At 56.2% G+C, this 17741-nt stretch overlaps 1 protein-coding gene and 1 long non-coding RNA gene across 2 annotated transcripts; both read left to right on the plus strand.

Moving 5' to 3' along the window:
* The first annotated feature begins 550 nt into the window (after window positions 1-550).
* LOC123370380 lies at window positions 551-5705 on the plus strand. Its single transcript, XR_006579393.1, has 3 exons — window positions 551-727; window positions 4998-5143; window positions 5389-5705. It is a non-coding gene; the product is annotated as an uncharacterized LOC123370380 (long non-coding RNA).
* A 131-nt stretch (window positions 5706-5836) lies between these two features.
* On the plus strand, window positions 5837-12221 carry LOC123370074. Its single transcript, XM_045016306.1, has 9 exons — window positions 5837-6194; window positions 6580-6722; window positions 7406-7501; window positions 7880-7984; window positions 8334-8469; window positions 9216-9310; window positions 9795-9947; window positions 10763-10907; window positions 11851-12221. The coding sequence occupies exons 1-8, from the start codon at window positions 6020-6022 to the stop codon at window positions 10862-10864; spliced, it is 1005 nt and encodes a 334-aa protein (XP_044872241.1). The 5' UTR covers window positions 5837-6019; the 3' UTR covers window positions 10865-10907; window positions 11851-12221.
* Window positions 12222-17741: the final 5520 nt, after the last annotated feature.

A 17741-nucleotide genomic window follows, 5' to 3' on the forward strand; every position in this document is an offset into this window, starting at 1 on the left:
AAGGCACAACAAGAACCAAGAGCTGCCAGCTGAAGCCAGAGAAATTCAAAGGAGACGTAGGCCCACATTTCTGACAGTGAGGGAGACTAGCCACTGGAACAAATTACCCAGGGGAGAGGTGGAGTCTCTGTTTCCCGGTGTCCTACCATCATAACTGGTTGGGAAGGTGCCTTTTAGTGACTTACAAGAAATTGGGCTTCACATGGTGCAAAGTGTGTGAAATTTCATAGCCTGTGAAATAGAGGCCAGATTAGGAGATCGAATTGTTTCATAACTTCTATGAAAAGCTCAGTGTGGGGTGCGGAACAGACTCTGCTGTTTTACTGGGTGGCCTGCTTGCTCCCCACAATCACCCCAGAGCAAGTGGGGTGATCCGGGCTGCAGCTCAAACACCCAGCTGGGCTGGCCAGGGGCAGAGGTCAGGCCTGCCAGGGAAAGGTGGGTGTGGCAGTGACGTCACAAAGGCCTTTGGCAGGAACTCAGCCTATTGGGCAACGATGATGAGGCGTCTGTGACCTCACAGAGCTCCCTTGCCAACGGCCGGGCAGGACAGGGGTGCGGGGCAGGGGGAACCTCGGAGAGCCCTGTAGCCTTGCTGCAGCAAGCCTCCAGCTCGCGGTCTCTCGCCGAGGACCAAGAGTCAGTTTCTGTAGAGGAGATTTTCTCTGCGTGTGTTTCTCATATCTGTGTGGAATTTGTTTCCAAGACGTTGTCATCTGTGTAGAAGGTAAGAAAAAATATAGGCTCTAAGTACAAGATAGGGGACTCTATCCTAGTAGACTCAAAGGCATCACCACCCTCCTAGGGAAAAAGTTTTTGCTAATATCCGAGCCTTCCACCCTGCAACTTGAGAGCATTGTTCCTTGTTCTGTCATCTGCCAGCTCTAAGATTTCATGAGAATCAATCTTTCATTAGGAAAATAATTCAAAAACGCAAATACAAAACACTTTGAGTGAAATCAACCCCTCCTGATCTCTAGTGTCTGGGAGTGTGGGCCTTGGGGGCCAGACTGAGACCCTCATGGGCTAGTAACACCCAAGAAGCCGTTAAAATAATTCCAGTTCTCTTAGCATCCAAGCCTCCCTAATCCAAGGAACAGCTGAGGGCTGTGGGAGACAGAATGTCTAACTCATGACTGAAAATACAGAGATGTGTTATTGGCTTTGGTTGGGGGACAAGTAACAAATCCGTCGGGATTCTTGCCCCAAACAACAATCGCCCATTGTCCTTTAGAGCACGAGGGCCCTAACGCGCCTGACTTGCTCAAATCTCTCTCCTGCTAGGACTGAGAGAATTTTCTCCATCCCCCATGATACTGAGGGAAAGAGAAAAGAAGTGACCTCTCTTTGGTCACACAGCAAGGCCATGCCAGAGCTAGAAAGAGAAGCATAAGAAAGAAGTTGTATCAAAATGTTTTGCATTTCAAACTAACAAATTTCTTAACCAAAGGCAATTTGATGTGTGGTTAGTGAAGTGAAATGATACATTCTTGTCTCCACGAGTTTCTAGATTGATGAACCAGTAGATCTATCCCCTAGTTTTTATCCCTAGATTGAGGGAGGAACACAAGTTTGCCTGTTTTGTGAATTACCAATGGCTTTCTTGAATTTCAACAAACTAGTCGATTGAACTGAACGATTTGAATAAAGTGAAAGGAAGACAATATTTTCTGCACCTTTACTGCTGCCCAAAGCTGGGTTAGCATTTCAGCTAGCTTTGCTTCCGGGGCCTTAGCTATCGCATCAGTGTGCGACTGTCTGAAAAGCTTGGCAGTGAACATGTTCTACTGAATGTTATTTTTTCTCTTCTATTTAAATTATTTAAAAGATTGTCATAAATTGGGCCCTTATCAGAGGTTGTTAATTTCCAATGTAATGATGACAGTGAGGGAGACTAGCCACTGGAAGAAATTACCCAGGGGAGAGGTGGAGTCTCTGTTTCCTGGTGTCCTACCATCATAACTGGTTGGGAAGGTGCCTTTTAGTGAATTACAAGCAATTGGGCTCAATAGGGTGCTAAGAGTGTGAAATTTCATAGCCCGTGAAATAGAGGCCAGATTAGGAGACTGAATTGTTTCACAACCGATGCCTCTATGAAAAGCTCAGTGTGGGGTGCGGAACAGACTCTGCTGTTTTACTGGGTAGCCTGCTTGCTCCCCAGAATCAATAATGAGCAAGTGGGGTGATCCAGGGTGCAGCTCAAACATCCAGCTGGGCTGGCCAGGGGCAGAGGTCAGGCCTGCCAGGGAAAGGTGGGTGTGGCAGTGACTTCACAAAAGCTTTTCGCAGGAACTCAGCCCATTGAGCAAAGACAATTAGTTGGGAATTGGTCCTGCTTTGAGCAGGGGGTTGGACTAGATACCTCCTGAGGTCCCTTCCAACCCTGATAGTCTATGATTCTATGAGTGAGACATCTGTGACCTCACAGAGCTCCCTTGCCAACAGCCAGGCAGGACAGGGATGCAGGGCAGGGGGAACCTCGCAGAGCCCTGTAGCCTTGCTGCAGCAAGCCTCCATCTTCGCTTTACCAGAGAAAGGTTATGAGCAGACAATGGCTGGAAGTTGAAGCTAGACCAATACACACTGGAAAGAAGGCGAGGAGCATTTTTAACATCAGAGTTTGGAGCAATTCACTGAGGGTTGTGCTGGATTTTCCACAACTGGCCTCTTTTAAAATCAAGCTTGGGTGTTTTACTAAAAAACCTGCTCTAATTCCTATGGGAATTATTTTGAGGCACATTCTATGGCCGAAGTGAAAGAGAAAGTCAGACGACAGTGGTTTCCTCTGGGCTTGGAATTAACCTGTGACTCGCTGGGGGCGTTTGGAATGTGGCCATTTTGCTTCCCTCTTCCTCCTTCCCTCTTGTCCCTTCTTCTCAGTTGGAAAACGGGCCACCAGAAAAGCCTGATTTCCACCCTGTGCCCCTTCCATTCGTGCTGTAAGCTGAAGGGCATTGTGACTTGAGAGCGAATTCAGCCAGTCAGTGCTAACTCTCCACAGGTGATTTGCATAAGTCAGTAAAGGAACCTGCAGGTTTCCGCGGGAGCGATGCCCAAGGCAGGGCTCAGGCTTCGGGTTTATGCTCCGGGTTAGTGGAGTCAGGGAGCGACAGGTGGCTGAGTTCCCTCTGGTGTCACAATGTTACTGCTCAGGTTCCTCTGCCTGCTGCACCACCTGGGCAGTGACTGTCAAGGGGAAGGTTTTGTGGATTTGAAACTTAGAAACCAGGAAGCGCAGGAGAGGACTGGCTGAGAGAGTTTGGCAGTAAAATGTAGGTTTTGTGGCAATATCCTGTGCAATTGCTACTGGATCCGGGACGGAGACAGCATTCCTGCCCCTCCCACCACCTCTTAGCTGGGCCTCCATAAAAGAGACTAGCTAGAGTTTTGCACACTTGTTTGTTTGAGACTGAGCAAATAAGGCCCAACAAATTACTGCTAGGATGAATTTTGCTGCCTCCTCTCCTTGACTAGAATACAAGCAGTTTCTGATTCTCTCAGATGAAATAGTTCTTCTAAAATCAAGGGCAAGACCAATCAGTGGCTTTTTCACAACCCAGCCCCCGCCCCCCAGAAGAGATTTTATTTTTATTTAAACTGGGTTTTTTAAATTTATATTGAAAAAGTTTTTTTTTAAACTTATCCAGTATAAAATTTGAAATGATGACAAGTGATGTTAAGGCCTCTAGTTGCTCCAGCCTATTAAAGTAATTTAAATAACTACATATATGAAGAAGTCCATGTTTGCTGCCAAGTGTCAGAGGAAGTCAAAGCACTGAACTGTTGGAAGTCATTGCCTAAGCACCTGGGGGTCCAGAAATGATTGAAACACTCAGCCAGATTTTGGCAGCACTAGCCTCTTCTGCGGGTGCAGAAAGAATATTTTCTTCATTCCAGTTGATGCAGCTACTTCATTCAAATGTAAGAAACTGATTGGGAGTTGGAAAAGGATGAAGGCTTCTTTTCCCCTTGTAAAATATGAATAAAGGCTAGAGAGGAGGAGGTGTGAGCTACTACTTCTAAAATCTGGAAGGACGTTATGAGCAGGAACAATCAGTTCAGTGCACGAACTAGAGATACTTCTTTACCTCAGTTTGTTTGAAATGAAAACAAATGGTTCAGTCAACCTTTTTGTTTGTATGTATCCTGCAAAACCAGCAAGTCAACATGTTTGACTAGATCCCTATTCCTAGCATCATAGAAGACTAGGGCTGGAACAGACCTCAGGAGGTATCTAGCCCAACCCCCTGCTGCAGGCAGGACCAACCCCAACTTCATCATCCCAGCCAGGGCTTTGTCAAGCTGACCTTTAAAAACTTGTAAGGATGGAGATTCCACCACCTCCCTAGGGAACCCATTCCAGGGCTTCACCACCCTCCTAGTGAACTAGTGTTTCCTAATAGCCAAGCTAAGCCTTCCACACTGCAACTTGAGACCATTGCTCTGTGTTCTGTCATCGGCCACCACTAAGAATTTCATGAGAATCAATCCCTCATTAGGAAAATAACTCAAAAATACAACTACAAAACATTTGGAATGAAATCAATCCTCCCTGACCTGTAGTGTCTGGGGGTGTGGGCCTCTGAGGCTAGACTGAGACCCTCATTGGCTAGAACCACCCAGTGAGCCAGTAACAATAGCCACTCCTGTTACCGTCCAAGCCACCGCAATCCAAGGAACCGCTGAGGGCTGCGGGAGACAGAGGGGTGCTGAGAAGGTCTAACTCATGACTGCCAACCCAGAGATGTGTTATTGGCTTTGGATGGGGGACAAGGAGCAAATCCGTCAGTCACTACAACAGGTCCCACTCGGAGCCAGGGAGACTGGGAATCGAGTCCTGCTGGCACTGCCAGCTCTGGCTTTCTGGAGGAGGAGGAAGACCCCAGCTCCCCTAGCTGACCCTGAGGCACCTTCTGGGCCCAAATGGAGGTGGCCCCGGGTACAGCTATGGAGTGTCCCAGGAGCGTTCCGCTAGTGGCATTGTATTGTTTTCACAGCCAGTTTCGATTGCTGGTTGCTACCCCTTGCCCTGCTGGCAGGGCATTGAGCGGCACCCGTTGCCGGCCACCTGGGTGCGGAGGTCGAGGAGGGTGAAGGGAGGAGTAACCCTCAGCATCTGCCATCCTGCTCCATCTGATCTAGAGTAAGTAAGTGGAGTTCTCCAGAGCCATCATGCCCCGTGTGGTGGGAATATCCCACCACTGGGGCTCCCAGCCCGTCCCTTGTCAGGGTTTGTTCCCCAGGTTGAGGGTTCCTGTGCCCTGGGGTGGGATGTCTCGGGAGGAGAAATTGCCTCAGCGGAGGGGAGGTGGGCAGGGGAGCAGGCAGGCTCGTTAATGAGAGGCTGCCTTGAAGCCAGACTCATGGCTGCTCCCCACTCACTTCCAGGATGGAGCGAATCCGGCAGATGCTCAGGAAGAAGGCCGGGCAGGTGGCTCCACAGCCAGCAAACATCAGCCAGCCTGCGCAGGCGGAGAGCGGCCCCTCTGTCCCCGCGGGCGGGGAAGAGGCTCGTGGCCAGGGGAAAGGGAGGAGCTGCTTCGCCTGCTGGAGGAGGCGGAAGACAGCAGCTCCTCTAGCTGAACCAGAGGCACCTTCTGGGCCGAAACGGAGGTGGCCCCAGGTTCAGCCGTGGAGGAGAGAGCCAGGGGAGGGCAGGAGCCGGGGGCGGCAGCTCTGGGGCTTCCTTTGCAGGAAGCCAAGGAGCCAGGAGCTGCGCCCCAGGGCCCAGCAGGAGCCGCCAACCTCCATGGCAGCTGAGGGGCCTCCCGCCGGCCCCAGCCTGGCCCCGGAGGAGCCTCCCGCCAGCACCATCCTGCCTCCGGAGGAGCCTCCCGCCAGCCCCACCCTGGCCCCGGAGGAGCCTCCCGCCAGCACCACCCTGCCTCCGGAGGAGCCTCCCGCCAGCACCACCCTGGCCCCAGAGGAGCCTCCTGCCAGCACCACCCTGGCCCCAGAAGAGCCTCCTGCAAGCCCCACCCTAGCAACGGAGGAGCCTCCTGCCAGCCCCACCCTGGCCATGAAGGAGCCTCCTGCCAGCCCCACCCTGGCCATAGAGGAGCCTCCTGCCAGCCCAGAGCAGGAGTTCAGGGACTGCGGCGCGACCGACACCAGCAGCTCCGCATTCTCCTGTGGGGCCAGCAGCTCCTCCATGGGGTCTGGCAGCCCCGTGTTGCTAGGCTCCCTCTTTGGAGGTGAGGAGAGACCCAGGGGAAAGGGAGGAGGACTGGGGCGGTGGGGGACCAGTAACACCCTGTGCCCATGGGCTCGCCAAGGCGCCGGCACTGACCCACGTGAGCCCCACTGACACCAGTGGGGGTGGCACAGCCACGCCCCATAGCAGCGGATGCTGGGTGGAGTCGGGGAGCTCCAGCCTCCCCTGATCATGTTGGGGGGAGGGCTGACTGCCACGGGGCCCTGAGGCTGATGGGGCTGAGGGCGTCTCTGGGAGGGGCAGGGTGGGGCCCTCGCCGCCATGGGGCTCCTTACAGAGAAAGGGGAAACATGGAGCCTTCTCTGTCCACTGCATCCCCCCAGCAGCAGAAGGGATTAAACTTTCTCCTTCCCTCCCTGGTGCAGACACCCCCAGTGCCCAGGTGTCGTGGCCTGAGGAGGAGGAAGAGGAGGAGGAAGAGGAGGAGGAGGAGCAGGAGGAGCAGGATTTCTGCCCTGAGGAAGACATCGTCCTGGTGATCCAGCAGCACCTGCAGGGCAGAGCTGAGGTACAAAAATCCCCCAGCTGCGCTGCCACCCAGTCTGTCCTGCTCCTTGTTCCATCCCCACCCAGGCAGGGGGTCTTGCACCAGAGAATCCCTCACCCCCAATGGGGGGACACATCTCCTCTGTTATCTGGCACCCCAAAGTGGGGACATTTGTCCCACACAGGCCAAGGTCCTCGCAGACACTGTCCAAGTTCCAACCCCTGTCTGCGCAGGGTGGCGGCGGCTTTCCCTGTCCAACCCCATGGAGGTCCTGAGCCCTGGAGCTGGTTTGGGTGTGGGGTTCAGGGCATGTGCCTTGATCCTGACGTGCTGTTCATGGATCAGGGGTTCAGAGGGGATTGCGTTACCCCTCCGTGGCTGATCCCAGCCTTCCCTCCTCTCCTCATTCTCTGATCTCCTGCCTGGACTCTCCCGGGGATCCTACCTCCCACCCATTGCAGTTTGGCTGGTCCATACTCTGCTGGGTACCAGGCCCTGCACAGAGAACTGCGAAGAGCAAGGATTGACGAGGCAGCAGGCATCCGGCCATGAACTCTTGCGAAGTGTCCCTGGAGTGATGTGAATGGGAGAGGCCAGGATGTGCCTCTTGAGTCTTGCCAGGGCTCCTGGAGAATCCTCCTCATTGTCCTCTGACTGATGTAGCCCCATGTCCCATGACTGACGGGTGCTCCCTCTTCTTGCAGGCTCTGCACAACCGCTATTCGCGGAGCCTGGACACCATCCTCAGGGGCCAGCTAACAGAGACCCCCACCATGGAGAAGCTGCAGCACCTCCTGGAGGTGAGTAGAATGGACGGTCTGGGGTGGAATTGCCCCTGAGCCCTGTGGGAGGGCAGCAAAGGAGAGACTAGAAGAGCCACGTTTCCATTGTGTCCTCCCAGCTTGGACCCAGCCGGCCACACGTTCCCAGAGCTGCCAGTGCAGGGGGAAGGAGCTGGGACTGTCAGCCAGAGCTCTGCACGGTTGCATTAAGCACTAACAGTGAGCACCAGGCCTGGCTGGGGCCTGAGAGACTGAACCCCCTTTTCAAGCTCTGCCACCAGGGCTCGGCTACTCCACCCTGAGCACAAAGTCTCAGCCCCTTGGGGAGGGGGAGAGGCTGGTTTGTAAAGCATGTACGCCTGCCCGCTGACCCTCCCCTGCCTCCTTCTCCTGCAGCACGTCCATCGCTCTCTCCTGGCAAACAACCCCCAGGAGAGAGCCAGGGCCGTCCAGACCAGCGCGGCCCTGCTCCAGAGTGCCATCTCCCTGCCTGGATTTGACGTAAGTGACCTCTGACCCCAGCGTCCTGCAGAGTCAAGTTCCTCATCCCCTGGCTAATTGGTCCCCCCGGGTCCGTAAGGGACTGCGTTCCATAGGCCGCTCGGTGGCAGGGTCGTGCCTGGCCTCAGGGCCCTTGTTATTCTGGAGCCGCGAGGCAGCGAGTGCTCAGCGAGGGCCCTTGCCCTGCTCCCTTTGCTCTGAGCTCCCTTGGGGGCAGAGAGGAAGAGGGCTCTCGCTCCTCTCCCCCAGCGCCTCCTACAGAGGGGTGGGAGCAGAGCTCAGGTCCAGGGGTGCTGGGGAGCTGAAGGGAGAATGGTGATGGATTCTCCTCTCCTCCTCCTTCCACCAGACCTCCTCCGCCTTCTCCAAGGCAGGCGAATTCGTTCTGCAGCTCGGTCTCTGGATATCCCACCCAGCCAGTGATATCAGTCAGCAAGCCAGGGCTGGGATCTACTGGCTTTACTGGCTCCTGCTCCGGAAGAGGGGTAAGAAACCCAGCTGGGCAATGGGACCCCATGGAAACGAGTCTCTGGGAGACTAGCTCCAGCTGGCCATTGGGACGCCTCCAGAACTAAGGCCTCTCTGCTTAGACCCGCTGTAGCGGGGAAGAGGAATCCCAATAGAAACAAGGCCCCTCCTTCGAGACTCCCTCTGCTGGGCAGTGGGACCCTACAGAAAGAAGCCCCCTCCTCTGAGACCGACCCCAGCTTAGATGGTGACTCTTTCTCTCCCCCTCTCTCTGAATTAGGGAGATGAGTGTGAAAGTGCCAAGGAAATTGGCTGCTTTATCTCCGAGCTTGGCTCTGTCCCCCAGCCCAGGGAAATCAGCCCACCCCCGTACGGGGCAGCCAGCTCGTGAGGGGACAGGAACGGAGCTATTGAGACACATGGAGGGAAAGAGCCCATCATGAGGGCAGGGGCAGGAGCAGGCACCACAGGGGACGGACACAAAGCTTGTAGGGTGTCACCAGTCGGGTAGCCAGGGCCAGATCTTGACTTCAGTGGGTGTGGGGGGTTCTCAGTATTAGACACCCCATGACCGTAAGGGTCACATGATTACGGTGATGGCTGAAACAAATCCCCCTTCTGGTACTAACCCGCCTGGCATGGACCCTGCGATTCCATTGGGCTGCGGATGCCAGGAGGAGCCTGGCCAGTGTGCACCCAGAAGGAAACAGGCACTGAAAGCAGAAGGCCAAACCTCCCCAATGGGTGTGTCTTTCTCCCCCAGGGCTCAACACCAGCGAGGCCCCAGACTTGTGGTGCCGGGATGGGCTCCATGACCCCGAGCGCCTGGGGTATAGAAACCTGGCCAGGGTGGGAGAGGTAAGGACTCTCGGCCGGTGCATTGCAGCAGCTCAGGTGTGGAGCTGTCTCCCGCTGCAGTGAGTGTGTCATGGACACAGGGCAAGAGCCTGCTCCTTATTTCCACAGAGTATGTGAGGCTCCTGGGAATGTCCGTGGGGTGAGGTGTGGGAATGAAGCAGATCTAAAAGACCGCGAACCTCTAGCGGGTGAGCTGCAGCAGCTATCGCTGCTGGGAGCAGCAGGGGTCCTGGGCTGTCTGTGTGAGCTGGGTTCCAGAGCGCGCAGACACATTCCCAGCATCTCATGGCACCTGCGGTGAATCCTGCTCCAGAAAGAGCTTTTTGAGGCCTCAGTGCCTGCAGCCTCCTACTGATGGGGGTTCCTGGTCCATGGGACCCCAAAGGTTGGCTGCCCCAGGACTCTTCTCCACCTTGTGAGACACTCGAGGGATTTGGAGCCTGGTTCTGGGCCATTGTAAGGGCTCTGGTTCTTTTGGTTTTAGGCCTTTGGCGAGCTGTTTACAGAGGAGCAGAAAAGATCTTTCCTCGAGGCGGGGCTGCTGGCCATTCACCACCCCCTCCTCCGCGTCAGCCAGGCTGGCCTGGTGCTGACGTATTCCTTCCTGGGGGAAGCCGGCCAGCTGCTAGAGGACGAGGTAACCAAAGAGGGGTCACCTGGGGAGAGACCCCTAGGGCCTTTCACCTCCAGGCCATTGAAAATCACTCCCATCCCATCCCCATGCGCTGACCAGGGAGCAAGGAGAGGGTGACCCCAGACAGGTGCCATTGGTCGGTGCCAGCTTCTCCCCTGAGCAGCTCAAAGCAGGGCAGACCCAGCTCCCCAGCAAGGCTATTTCCTAACAGGCGTCACATCAGCACGACACACTGCCATTGCTCATGCTAGGGGCTGCCAACTCCCCTAGCCACCTCTGTGAGCCTTTCCTCCCCCTCGGGGCCTCAGGCCGGTTCCTAGAGCTCTGGTATCGTGTTATCCCAGCCCCCACCTGCTCTGGGAGAACTGGAGGAGTCAGTCAGCAGAGGCTGCATAAGTGCCCCATTCACCAGAGCCACTGGCCATGGCATCACGTTAAGGACATGGGGATCCCTTGGGGAAAGGTGTCCACTTCCTCTCACCCCCCGGCACTACTGCCCAAAGCCTCCCAGCCCCCGGCTGGAGGGGGCGAGGTTGGCTGAGGGGACTCTGGGGAGCGGAGCTGGATTCCCGCTGGGTTGGGAGGTAGAACAGTTCTCGCGGGGGGACTGAGAGGAGTGGGGGCAGGAGTTCATTCCACAATGGCGGGAGAGGGGATGGAAGTCACTAGAGAAGAGAGAAGATTTTGTCTCGGGGGTTGGGGGGCGGAATCCGTCCCTCAGACATGGGGAGGAAATATGGCTGGCTCCCGGTGCCGTTAATACCCTTCGTTCTCATGGGTGTCGGAGTCTCTGATTGATCCTTGTTCCCTTGCAACAGGAGGACATCGCAGCCTACATAAAGATCCAGCTGTTTAACATCAGGGTCTTGGGCCAGGTGCCCGACGCCCTGCAGGGGCTGTGCTCCGTGGGGCAGCACTGAAGACCCCCCCCCTCGCATGACCAGCTCGGACCCCCTGCTGCAGGTACTGCTCTGTCTCACTGTGCCTGGGGGGAAGGGCTGGGAGGAGCGGCCATAGAGCCCCCCGCAGCACTGAGAGAAACCAAGGCCGAGCACCTCGCTCTGGACACCCTGCCCCACCCGACCCCTGGGGCTGGGGCCAGGCCAGATACTGGTTGGGAAGAATCAGGCTGTGGGGCTGGCCCAGAAGTGAGAGCATCCGCAGAGCCAGGGGTTGTGCTCAATAGCCATTGCAGTCTGGGAGGGGTGGCCTGACATGGGGCCCCTCCCCCGTCGTCACTGCTCAGACCCTCCCATGGCCTCTGTCACCCTGGACGCAGCGAATGTCCGACCATCCCCCACCCGGGGCCCAATCCACCCACCTGGTATCTGAGCCCTTCCCAGCCAGGAATGAAACTCCCCCCGAACATCCTGGGGCAGGGGAGGAGCCTCCCCGTCTGGCAGGTGGGAACTGAGACGCAGAGGAAGGGCTGTGGGCCTGGTCACACAATCCTGGGTGTAGATCTGGGAAGTGGACTGGGTCCCGGCCTAGAGCCTTTCCCCCAGGGGCACCTTCGCTTCTGCCCTTTATTCTCCCCTCCGGCCAGGGGGTCTGTGCGTGTGAAATGAACAGGGAGGGGGACGGGGTCCTGGCACACAGCCTGGATGGGAGCTCCCCTTGGCTTGGAGCCCAGGCTCAGAGACATCTTTGTCACCCCGCTGTCCTTCTGGTATTGCTAGGAAGGGAGTCCCCCGATGAGGGGTCTCTAGGGCTCCAGTAAGTCATCCTCATTCCCGCCCGCATGTACCCCCTGCCCTGCCCCGCCCTGCCCTGCCCTCCGGTTTCTCGCTGTTGACTCTGGCTGGACTCTTGACTCCGGTCTCTGGCTATGACTTTGCCGTGACCCTTCTTGGCTCCAGATTTGGGTTCTGAACCCCGGCTCAGTATTCTCCTTGCCTTTCTCTAGCCTCGCTCCAGGCCCTCCACCCACCCGCTGCAGCCCTGCCACCACCTCCTCCTCCTGATCTTCTCCAACCCCTTCAATTTTGACTGCATGGCTTCGATCTTTGTATGGATATGGACATTGCCTCGTATTTCTGACCACCCGGCTTCGACCTCCAGCCTGGACATGGACACTGGCTCCCGTTCTGCCTGCAAACACTCAACACCCAGCAGCAGTAGACAGGCCCCACCATTAATCAAATCCTAACCCCACCCCATGACCCCTTAGTCCCTCCCACCTGTCTCCAGAAGTCCTGCCCCATGGGGGTATTACTTCGTGGTCAAGGCGGCCACATGACTGGAAGCCAGGTGTGTCATGTGACCCCTCTAAGAACTCCTCCCACCACCCTCTACCAATCAGGATGGGTTTCCTCCTGGAAGGACCACCCCAAGAGGAGATTTGACCAATCAGGGCGAGCTCTGGGGTGGGTGGGTGACCTATCCCGACGTGTGTCTTGTGACCCCTCTAAGAACTCCTCTCACTGCCCTCAACCAATTAGGATCGGTTTTGTCCTGACAGGACCACCCCCAGAGGGGATCCTGACCAATCAGGGCGAGTTCTGGGGCAGGGTGACCCCTCCGGGAGTGGGCTGTTTGACCCCACTAAGAACTCCTCGCAGGGCCCTCTGCCAATCAGGGTGCAGCACCATCACCTCATAAGTCCCAGCGCCGGACGGACGAGGCCATCTCTCGCCAAGGACACATGGTTTAGAAATCGTGGGAAGGCTGCGGAGAGGAAACCTGGACTCCTTCACCACCCCCGTGAGAACTTCAGACTCTGTCTTCGCCCCGAGGGTCTTTGACCATCTGTGGAGTAAGCGCTACATCAGCGACAGTGCCGAGGAGGAGGAGGGAGCGACCGAGGGGAGCCCTTTGGCCCAGCCGTTGATGGATACGCCGGAACCCGAACAGAAAACCCAACGAGCACCCCAATGAGCATGGTGGCCTCTCTTTCTTCACCCCCTTAGAGGTGGAATGCGACTGCGGCTCGGGGGAGTCACCGGCGCACAAGGTGAACACAGGTAAAGGAATGATTAAGTCAGGGGTGAAAGTAACTTCCAGGACTTACCGGTACTGCCGGAGTCCTGAGGGGGTGTGGCCTCAACCCGAGGGGGCGGGGCCTCTCAAGATTTAAAGATCCTGGAGCATTGGCTGTGGCTGGGAGCCCCAGGGCCTTTAAATTCCCCCCGCAGCTCTGGCAGCCGGGTTCGAGCGTGGATTTAATGGGCCCGGAGCTCCCATGGCTGTGGGGAGCCTGAGCCTTACCCGGCTGGAGCCAGGATTTAAAGGGCCCGGAGCTCCTGCCGCTGCGGAGAGCTCTCAGCCCTTTAATTCCCTGCCCCAGCCTGGGTGCTGGAGCTGTGTTGAGGGGAATTAAAGGGCTCTGGGATCTACGCAGCAATGGGGAGTGCTGAGCCCATTAAATCCTGGAGCTGCGGGGGGGGGGGAGGGAGAGATTTAATGGGCTTTGGATTCCCAGCAACTGCCGGAGCTCTGAGCCCTTTAATTCCCAGCCCCAGCCTGGCAATGCTCTGTCTCCCTGCAGCCGTGGGAGCTCCAGGCCCTTTAAATCCACACCTGAACCCGGCTGCCAGAGCTGAGGGGGAATTTAAAGGGCTCTGGGCTCCCTGTAGCCGCGGGAGCTCTGAGCCCTTTAATTCCCAGCCCCAGCCTGGCTTCCGGAGCTGCAGGGGGTATTTAAAGGGCTCTGGGCTCCCCGCAGCCATGGGATCTCTGAAGCAGAGATGAAAATAAGCCATTACAGTCCAGTACGGTGTACCAGGAAGAGCCAATATGCCGTGCCGGACCGCACCGGCTTCCTCAGCAGGGATTTGAACGGCTCAGAGCTCTGGTGGCTGCAGGGAGCCGAGAGCTCTTTAATTTTCCCCCGCAGCTCTGGCAGCCGGGCTGGGGCCAGATTGAAAGGGCTCGGTGCTCCCTGCAGTCATGGGAGCTCCGGGCCCTTTAAATCCACACCCGAATCTGGCTGCCGGAGCTGCGGGGGGAATTTAAAGGGCTCAGGGCTCTACTGCGGCCTGAGCCCTGGGCCCTTTCATTTGCCCCTGAGCCCAGGGTTGATTTAAAGGCCCTGGGGCTCCCAGACGCAGCCGATGCTCCAGGACCTTTAAATCTTGAAGCCCCACCTCTTCCGGTTTAAGCCATGCCCCCTTAGGATTACAGTAGTACCAGTAAATCCTGGAAGTTACTTTCACCCCTGCTGTGAGCCCATTAAATCCCGGCCCCAGCCCAGCTGCTGGAGCTGCAGGGGGGAGATTTAATGGGCTCTGGGTTCCCAGCAAGCGCTGGAGCTCTGAGCCCTTTAATTCCCGGCCCAAGCCCAGCTCCTGGAGCTGCGGGGGGAATTTAAAGGGCTCTGGGCTCCCCGCAGCCGTAGGAGTTCTGAGCCAGAGATGAAAGTAAGCCGGTACGGGCCAGTACAGCGTAGCGGCAAGAGCCAGTACGCTGTGCCGGACCGCACCAGCTTCCTCAGCGGGGATTTAAAGGGCTCAGAGCTCCGGCGGCTGCGGGGAGCCCAGAGCCCTTTAAATCCCTCCTCCCCTCCCATCGCAGCTCCGGCAGCCAGGCTGGGGCTGGGAATTAAAAAGCTCGGTGCTCCCCGCAGCGGCAGGAGCTCCGGGCCCTTCAAATCCCGGCCCCAGCCCGGAAATGCTCTGGCTCCCTGCAGCCGTGGGAGCTCCGGGCCCTTTAAATCCACATCCGAACCCGGCTGCCAGAGCTGTGGGGGAATTTAAAGGGCTCTGTGCTCCCTGTAGCCGCGGGATCCCCGAGCCCTTTAATTCCCAGCCCCAGCCTGGCTTCCGGAGCTGCGGGAGGTATTTAAAGGTCTCTGGGCTTCCCGCAGCCGCGGGATCCCCGAGCCCTTTAAATCCTGGCCCCAGCCCAGCTGCCGGAGCTGCGAGGGGTATTTAAAGGGCTCTGGGCTCCCTGCAGTCATGGGATCTCTGAAGCAGAGATGAAAATAAGCCATTACAGTCCAGTACGGCGTACCAGGAAGAGTCAATATGCCGTGCCGGACCGCACCGGATTCCTCGGCAGGGATTTGAACGGCTCAGAGCTCCAGCAGCTGCAGGGAGCCCAGAGCCCTTTAATTTTCCCCCGCAGCTCTGGCAGCTGGGCTGGGTCCAGGATTTAAAGGGCTCGGAGCTCCCGCAGCTGCGGGAAGCCCAGAGCCCTTTAAATCCCTCCTCCCCTCCCACCGCAGCTCCGGCAAACGGGCTGGGGCTGGGAATTAAAAAGCTCGGTGCTCCCTGCCCCGGAGCTGAAGGACCCCCCACTGGCGAATTACTGCCGAAGTGGGACCCGCCGCCGAAATGCAGCCAGGTCTTTGGCGGTAATTCGGCGGCGGGGGGCCCTTCCGTTCCGAGACCCGCCGCCGAAGTGCCCCGAAGACCCGCGGCGGGGGCCCTCCGCCGCCGAATTACCGCCGAAGACCTGGCTGCACCCCACTGCCGAAGACCCCGGGCCCCTGGAATCCTCTGGGCGGCCCTGCTGCTGTGAGCCCTTTAAATCCCAGCCCCAGCCTGGCTCCTGGAGCTGCGGGGGGAATTTAAAGGACTCTGGTCTCCCTGCAACCGCGGGAGCTCCGAGCCCTTTACATCCCAGCCCTAACCCAGCTGCTGGAGATGCAAGGGGAATTTAAAGCTCCCTAGAGCTGCCGGAGATCCGAGCCCTTTAAATCCCAGCCCCAACCCAGCTGCTGGAGATGCGAGGGGAATTTAAAGGGCTCTGGGCTCCCTACAGCTGCCGGAGCTCTGAGCCCTTTAATTCCCAGGCCCAGCCTGGCAATGCTCTGTCTCCCTGCGGCAGTGGGAGCTCCGGGCCCTTCAAATCCACACCCGAATCCGGCTCCTGGAGCTGCGGAGGGAATTTAAAGGACTCTGGTCTCCCTGCAGCCGCGGGAGCTCTGAGCCCTTTAAATCCCAGCCCCAACCCAGCTGCTGGAGATGCGAGGGGAATTTAAAGGAGGGGAATTTAAAGCTCCCTAGAGCTGCCGGAGATCCGAGTCCTTTAAATCCCAGCCCCAACCCAGCTGCTGGAGCGGCGAGGGGAATTTAAAGGGCTCTGGGCTCCCTACAGCTGCCGGAGCTCTGAGCCCTTTAAATCCCCGCCGAGGAAGCCGGTGTGGTCTGGCACGGCGTACTGGCTCTGGCTGGTACTCCGTACTGGCCCGTACCGGCTTACTGTCACCTCTGGATTAAGTGACGGTCGAGGTTGTGAGACGTTCCATAGAGCTCTCTTGGCCGCAGTGCCCATGACGGAAGGTGGTACGTTCCGTTCCGCCATGACATTCATAAACACATCCCGTCTTTAAGGTCCATGTCTCCTAGGAACAGAGAGCGTCTGGGTCACGGCCCGGACTAAGTCGAGCATGTTAGAACCATTAACCACAGAGCCTTTATACACAAAAGCCCCTTTATCGTTCCATGAAGAGAGATTTGTAGCCTGGCCCAGCTTCTTAAGCAGTACGAATGCATTTTTCTTAGAACGCTTCTTCGCGTTATCCAGCACCTGCTGAGCAACAGACTCTGAGCTCTTTGGTGTGTCTGGGGGGTTGCAGTTACATTCAGTCCCTGTTCTGGTAGAAACAGACTGATTTTCACTTTCTCCGCATCGCTCGGCTTCACCTACATTAGGCACCTTTGAAGCTCGGCGCTGTAAGGTTTAGCCTTTTAGTATTCGGCTCAGTCGGTTCTTTGAAGAACAGACTCGTTTCAGCATCCAGTAAGTGCGTTGTGGTCGGTCGTTAGGCCCCCTGAGGATACAGAGGTCACCAGTGTTCTGAGCGAAGCATCAGATTTTTCCGAACTCTCTTTAGAATGTCGTTCTTTTAGCCCGTCCCACCCCGGGGACACAGCGTCCATCAGTTTTCTGAATGAACCATCAAACTGTTCCCAAATACTAGAATATAGGGGAGCGGTGACGAGCTTATGGTTTTGGGAGAATGGTTTGTCAGTCCTTGGTGTTTTATTCACAACCCCTAGAGCGCATGCTCCGGATTTGTGAATGTGTGTGGTTCTGCGCACGTTCAGAGCCCCTCGAACGCATGCTCCGGGTTTGTGAATGTGGGTGTTTACTCAGGGTTTGCTGTGGCAGTGGCCGCTGAGGAACTGGAGTTGTGGTTGTTGTTTACCACAGTCTTGTTTTGCCCTTGGGTTTGACAGATATGAGGTTTGGACTGCCTGGGTGCTTCATCTGCACTCTTGTGCTGTTTTGCGTTGTTAAAGGTCTCCAAGCAGATTCCTGGCTCTTTGGTGGTTCTGGAGGAGGTGTCCTTGTAGCGCGGACTAAGCATTGTCAGAAAAGTTGCCCAGGCCTATGGGGGGTGGGGGGAACCATTTTACAAAACTGAACTTTACCATCTTTCTCACCGACACCTATGTATTCACTTCAAATACAAAACCTCACAGAACAACCCAACCAATAAGCAAAATATATTTACTGGGCTTCATCCATCCATCCATCATCAGTCACTGATGCTGGTGAATTTTCCCTTTCAGCTGTCTCGTTCCCTTTTCTTCTGAGCTTGTTTTCCCTCTGCTCTAAGGATCTCTCATGTTTCCACCGTACAATGGAGCAAACAGCATTATTATAAGACACAGGAAACCGTCTTGTAAACTTCAAAACTAAATATTCATTAGGGGAGTTTTCTGTTTAAAAAGTCACAGCTTTAAAACAAATCATCCAGTTCAGGCTGTACGACAAACACCGGGTTTTTGAGTTTTTTTCTACCACTTAAAACATAAACTAAAAAACAACAAACAAACAACAACAAAAACCTCAAAAACATTTTTAAAAAATGCATCTCATTTTGCAGAATAAAAACCAAACTGCTTT

This window comes from Mauremys mutica, chromosome 4 (assembly GCF_020497125.1).
Source record: "Mauremys mutica isolate MM-2020 ecotype Southern chromosome 4, ASM2049712v1, whole genome shotgun sequence".
Taxonomy (NCBI): domain Eukaryota; kingdom Metazoa; phylum Chordata; order Testudines; family Geoemydidae; genus Mauremys; species Mauremys mutica.

What these genes read in the sequence shown, in the direction of transcription:
- LOC123370074 (XM_045016306.1), top strand. Translation starts at nt 6,020, where the DNA reads ATGAAGGAGCCTCCTGCCAGCCCCACCCTGGCCATAGAGGAGCCTCCT. An exon ending in GCTAGGCTCCCTCTTTGGAG is followed by an intron (nt 6,195 to 6,579) that starts GTGAGGAGAGAC and finishes TCCCTGGTGCAG; the next exon opens with ACACCCCCAGTGCCCAGGTG. An exon ending in ACCTGGCCAGGGTGGGAGAG is followed by an intron (nt 9,311 to 9,794) that starts GTAAGGACTCTC and finishes TTTTGGTTTTAG; the next exon opens with GCCTTTGGCGAGCTGTTTAC.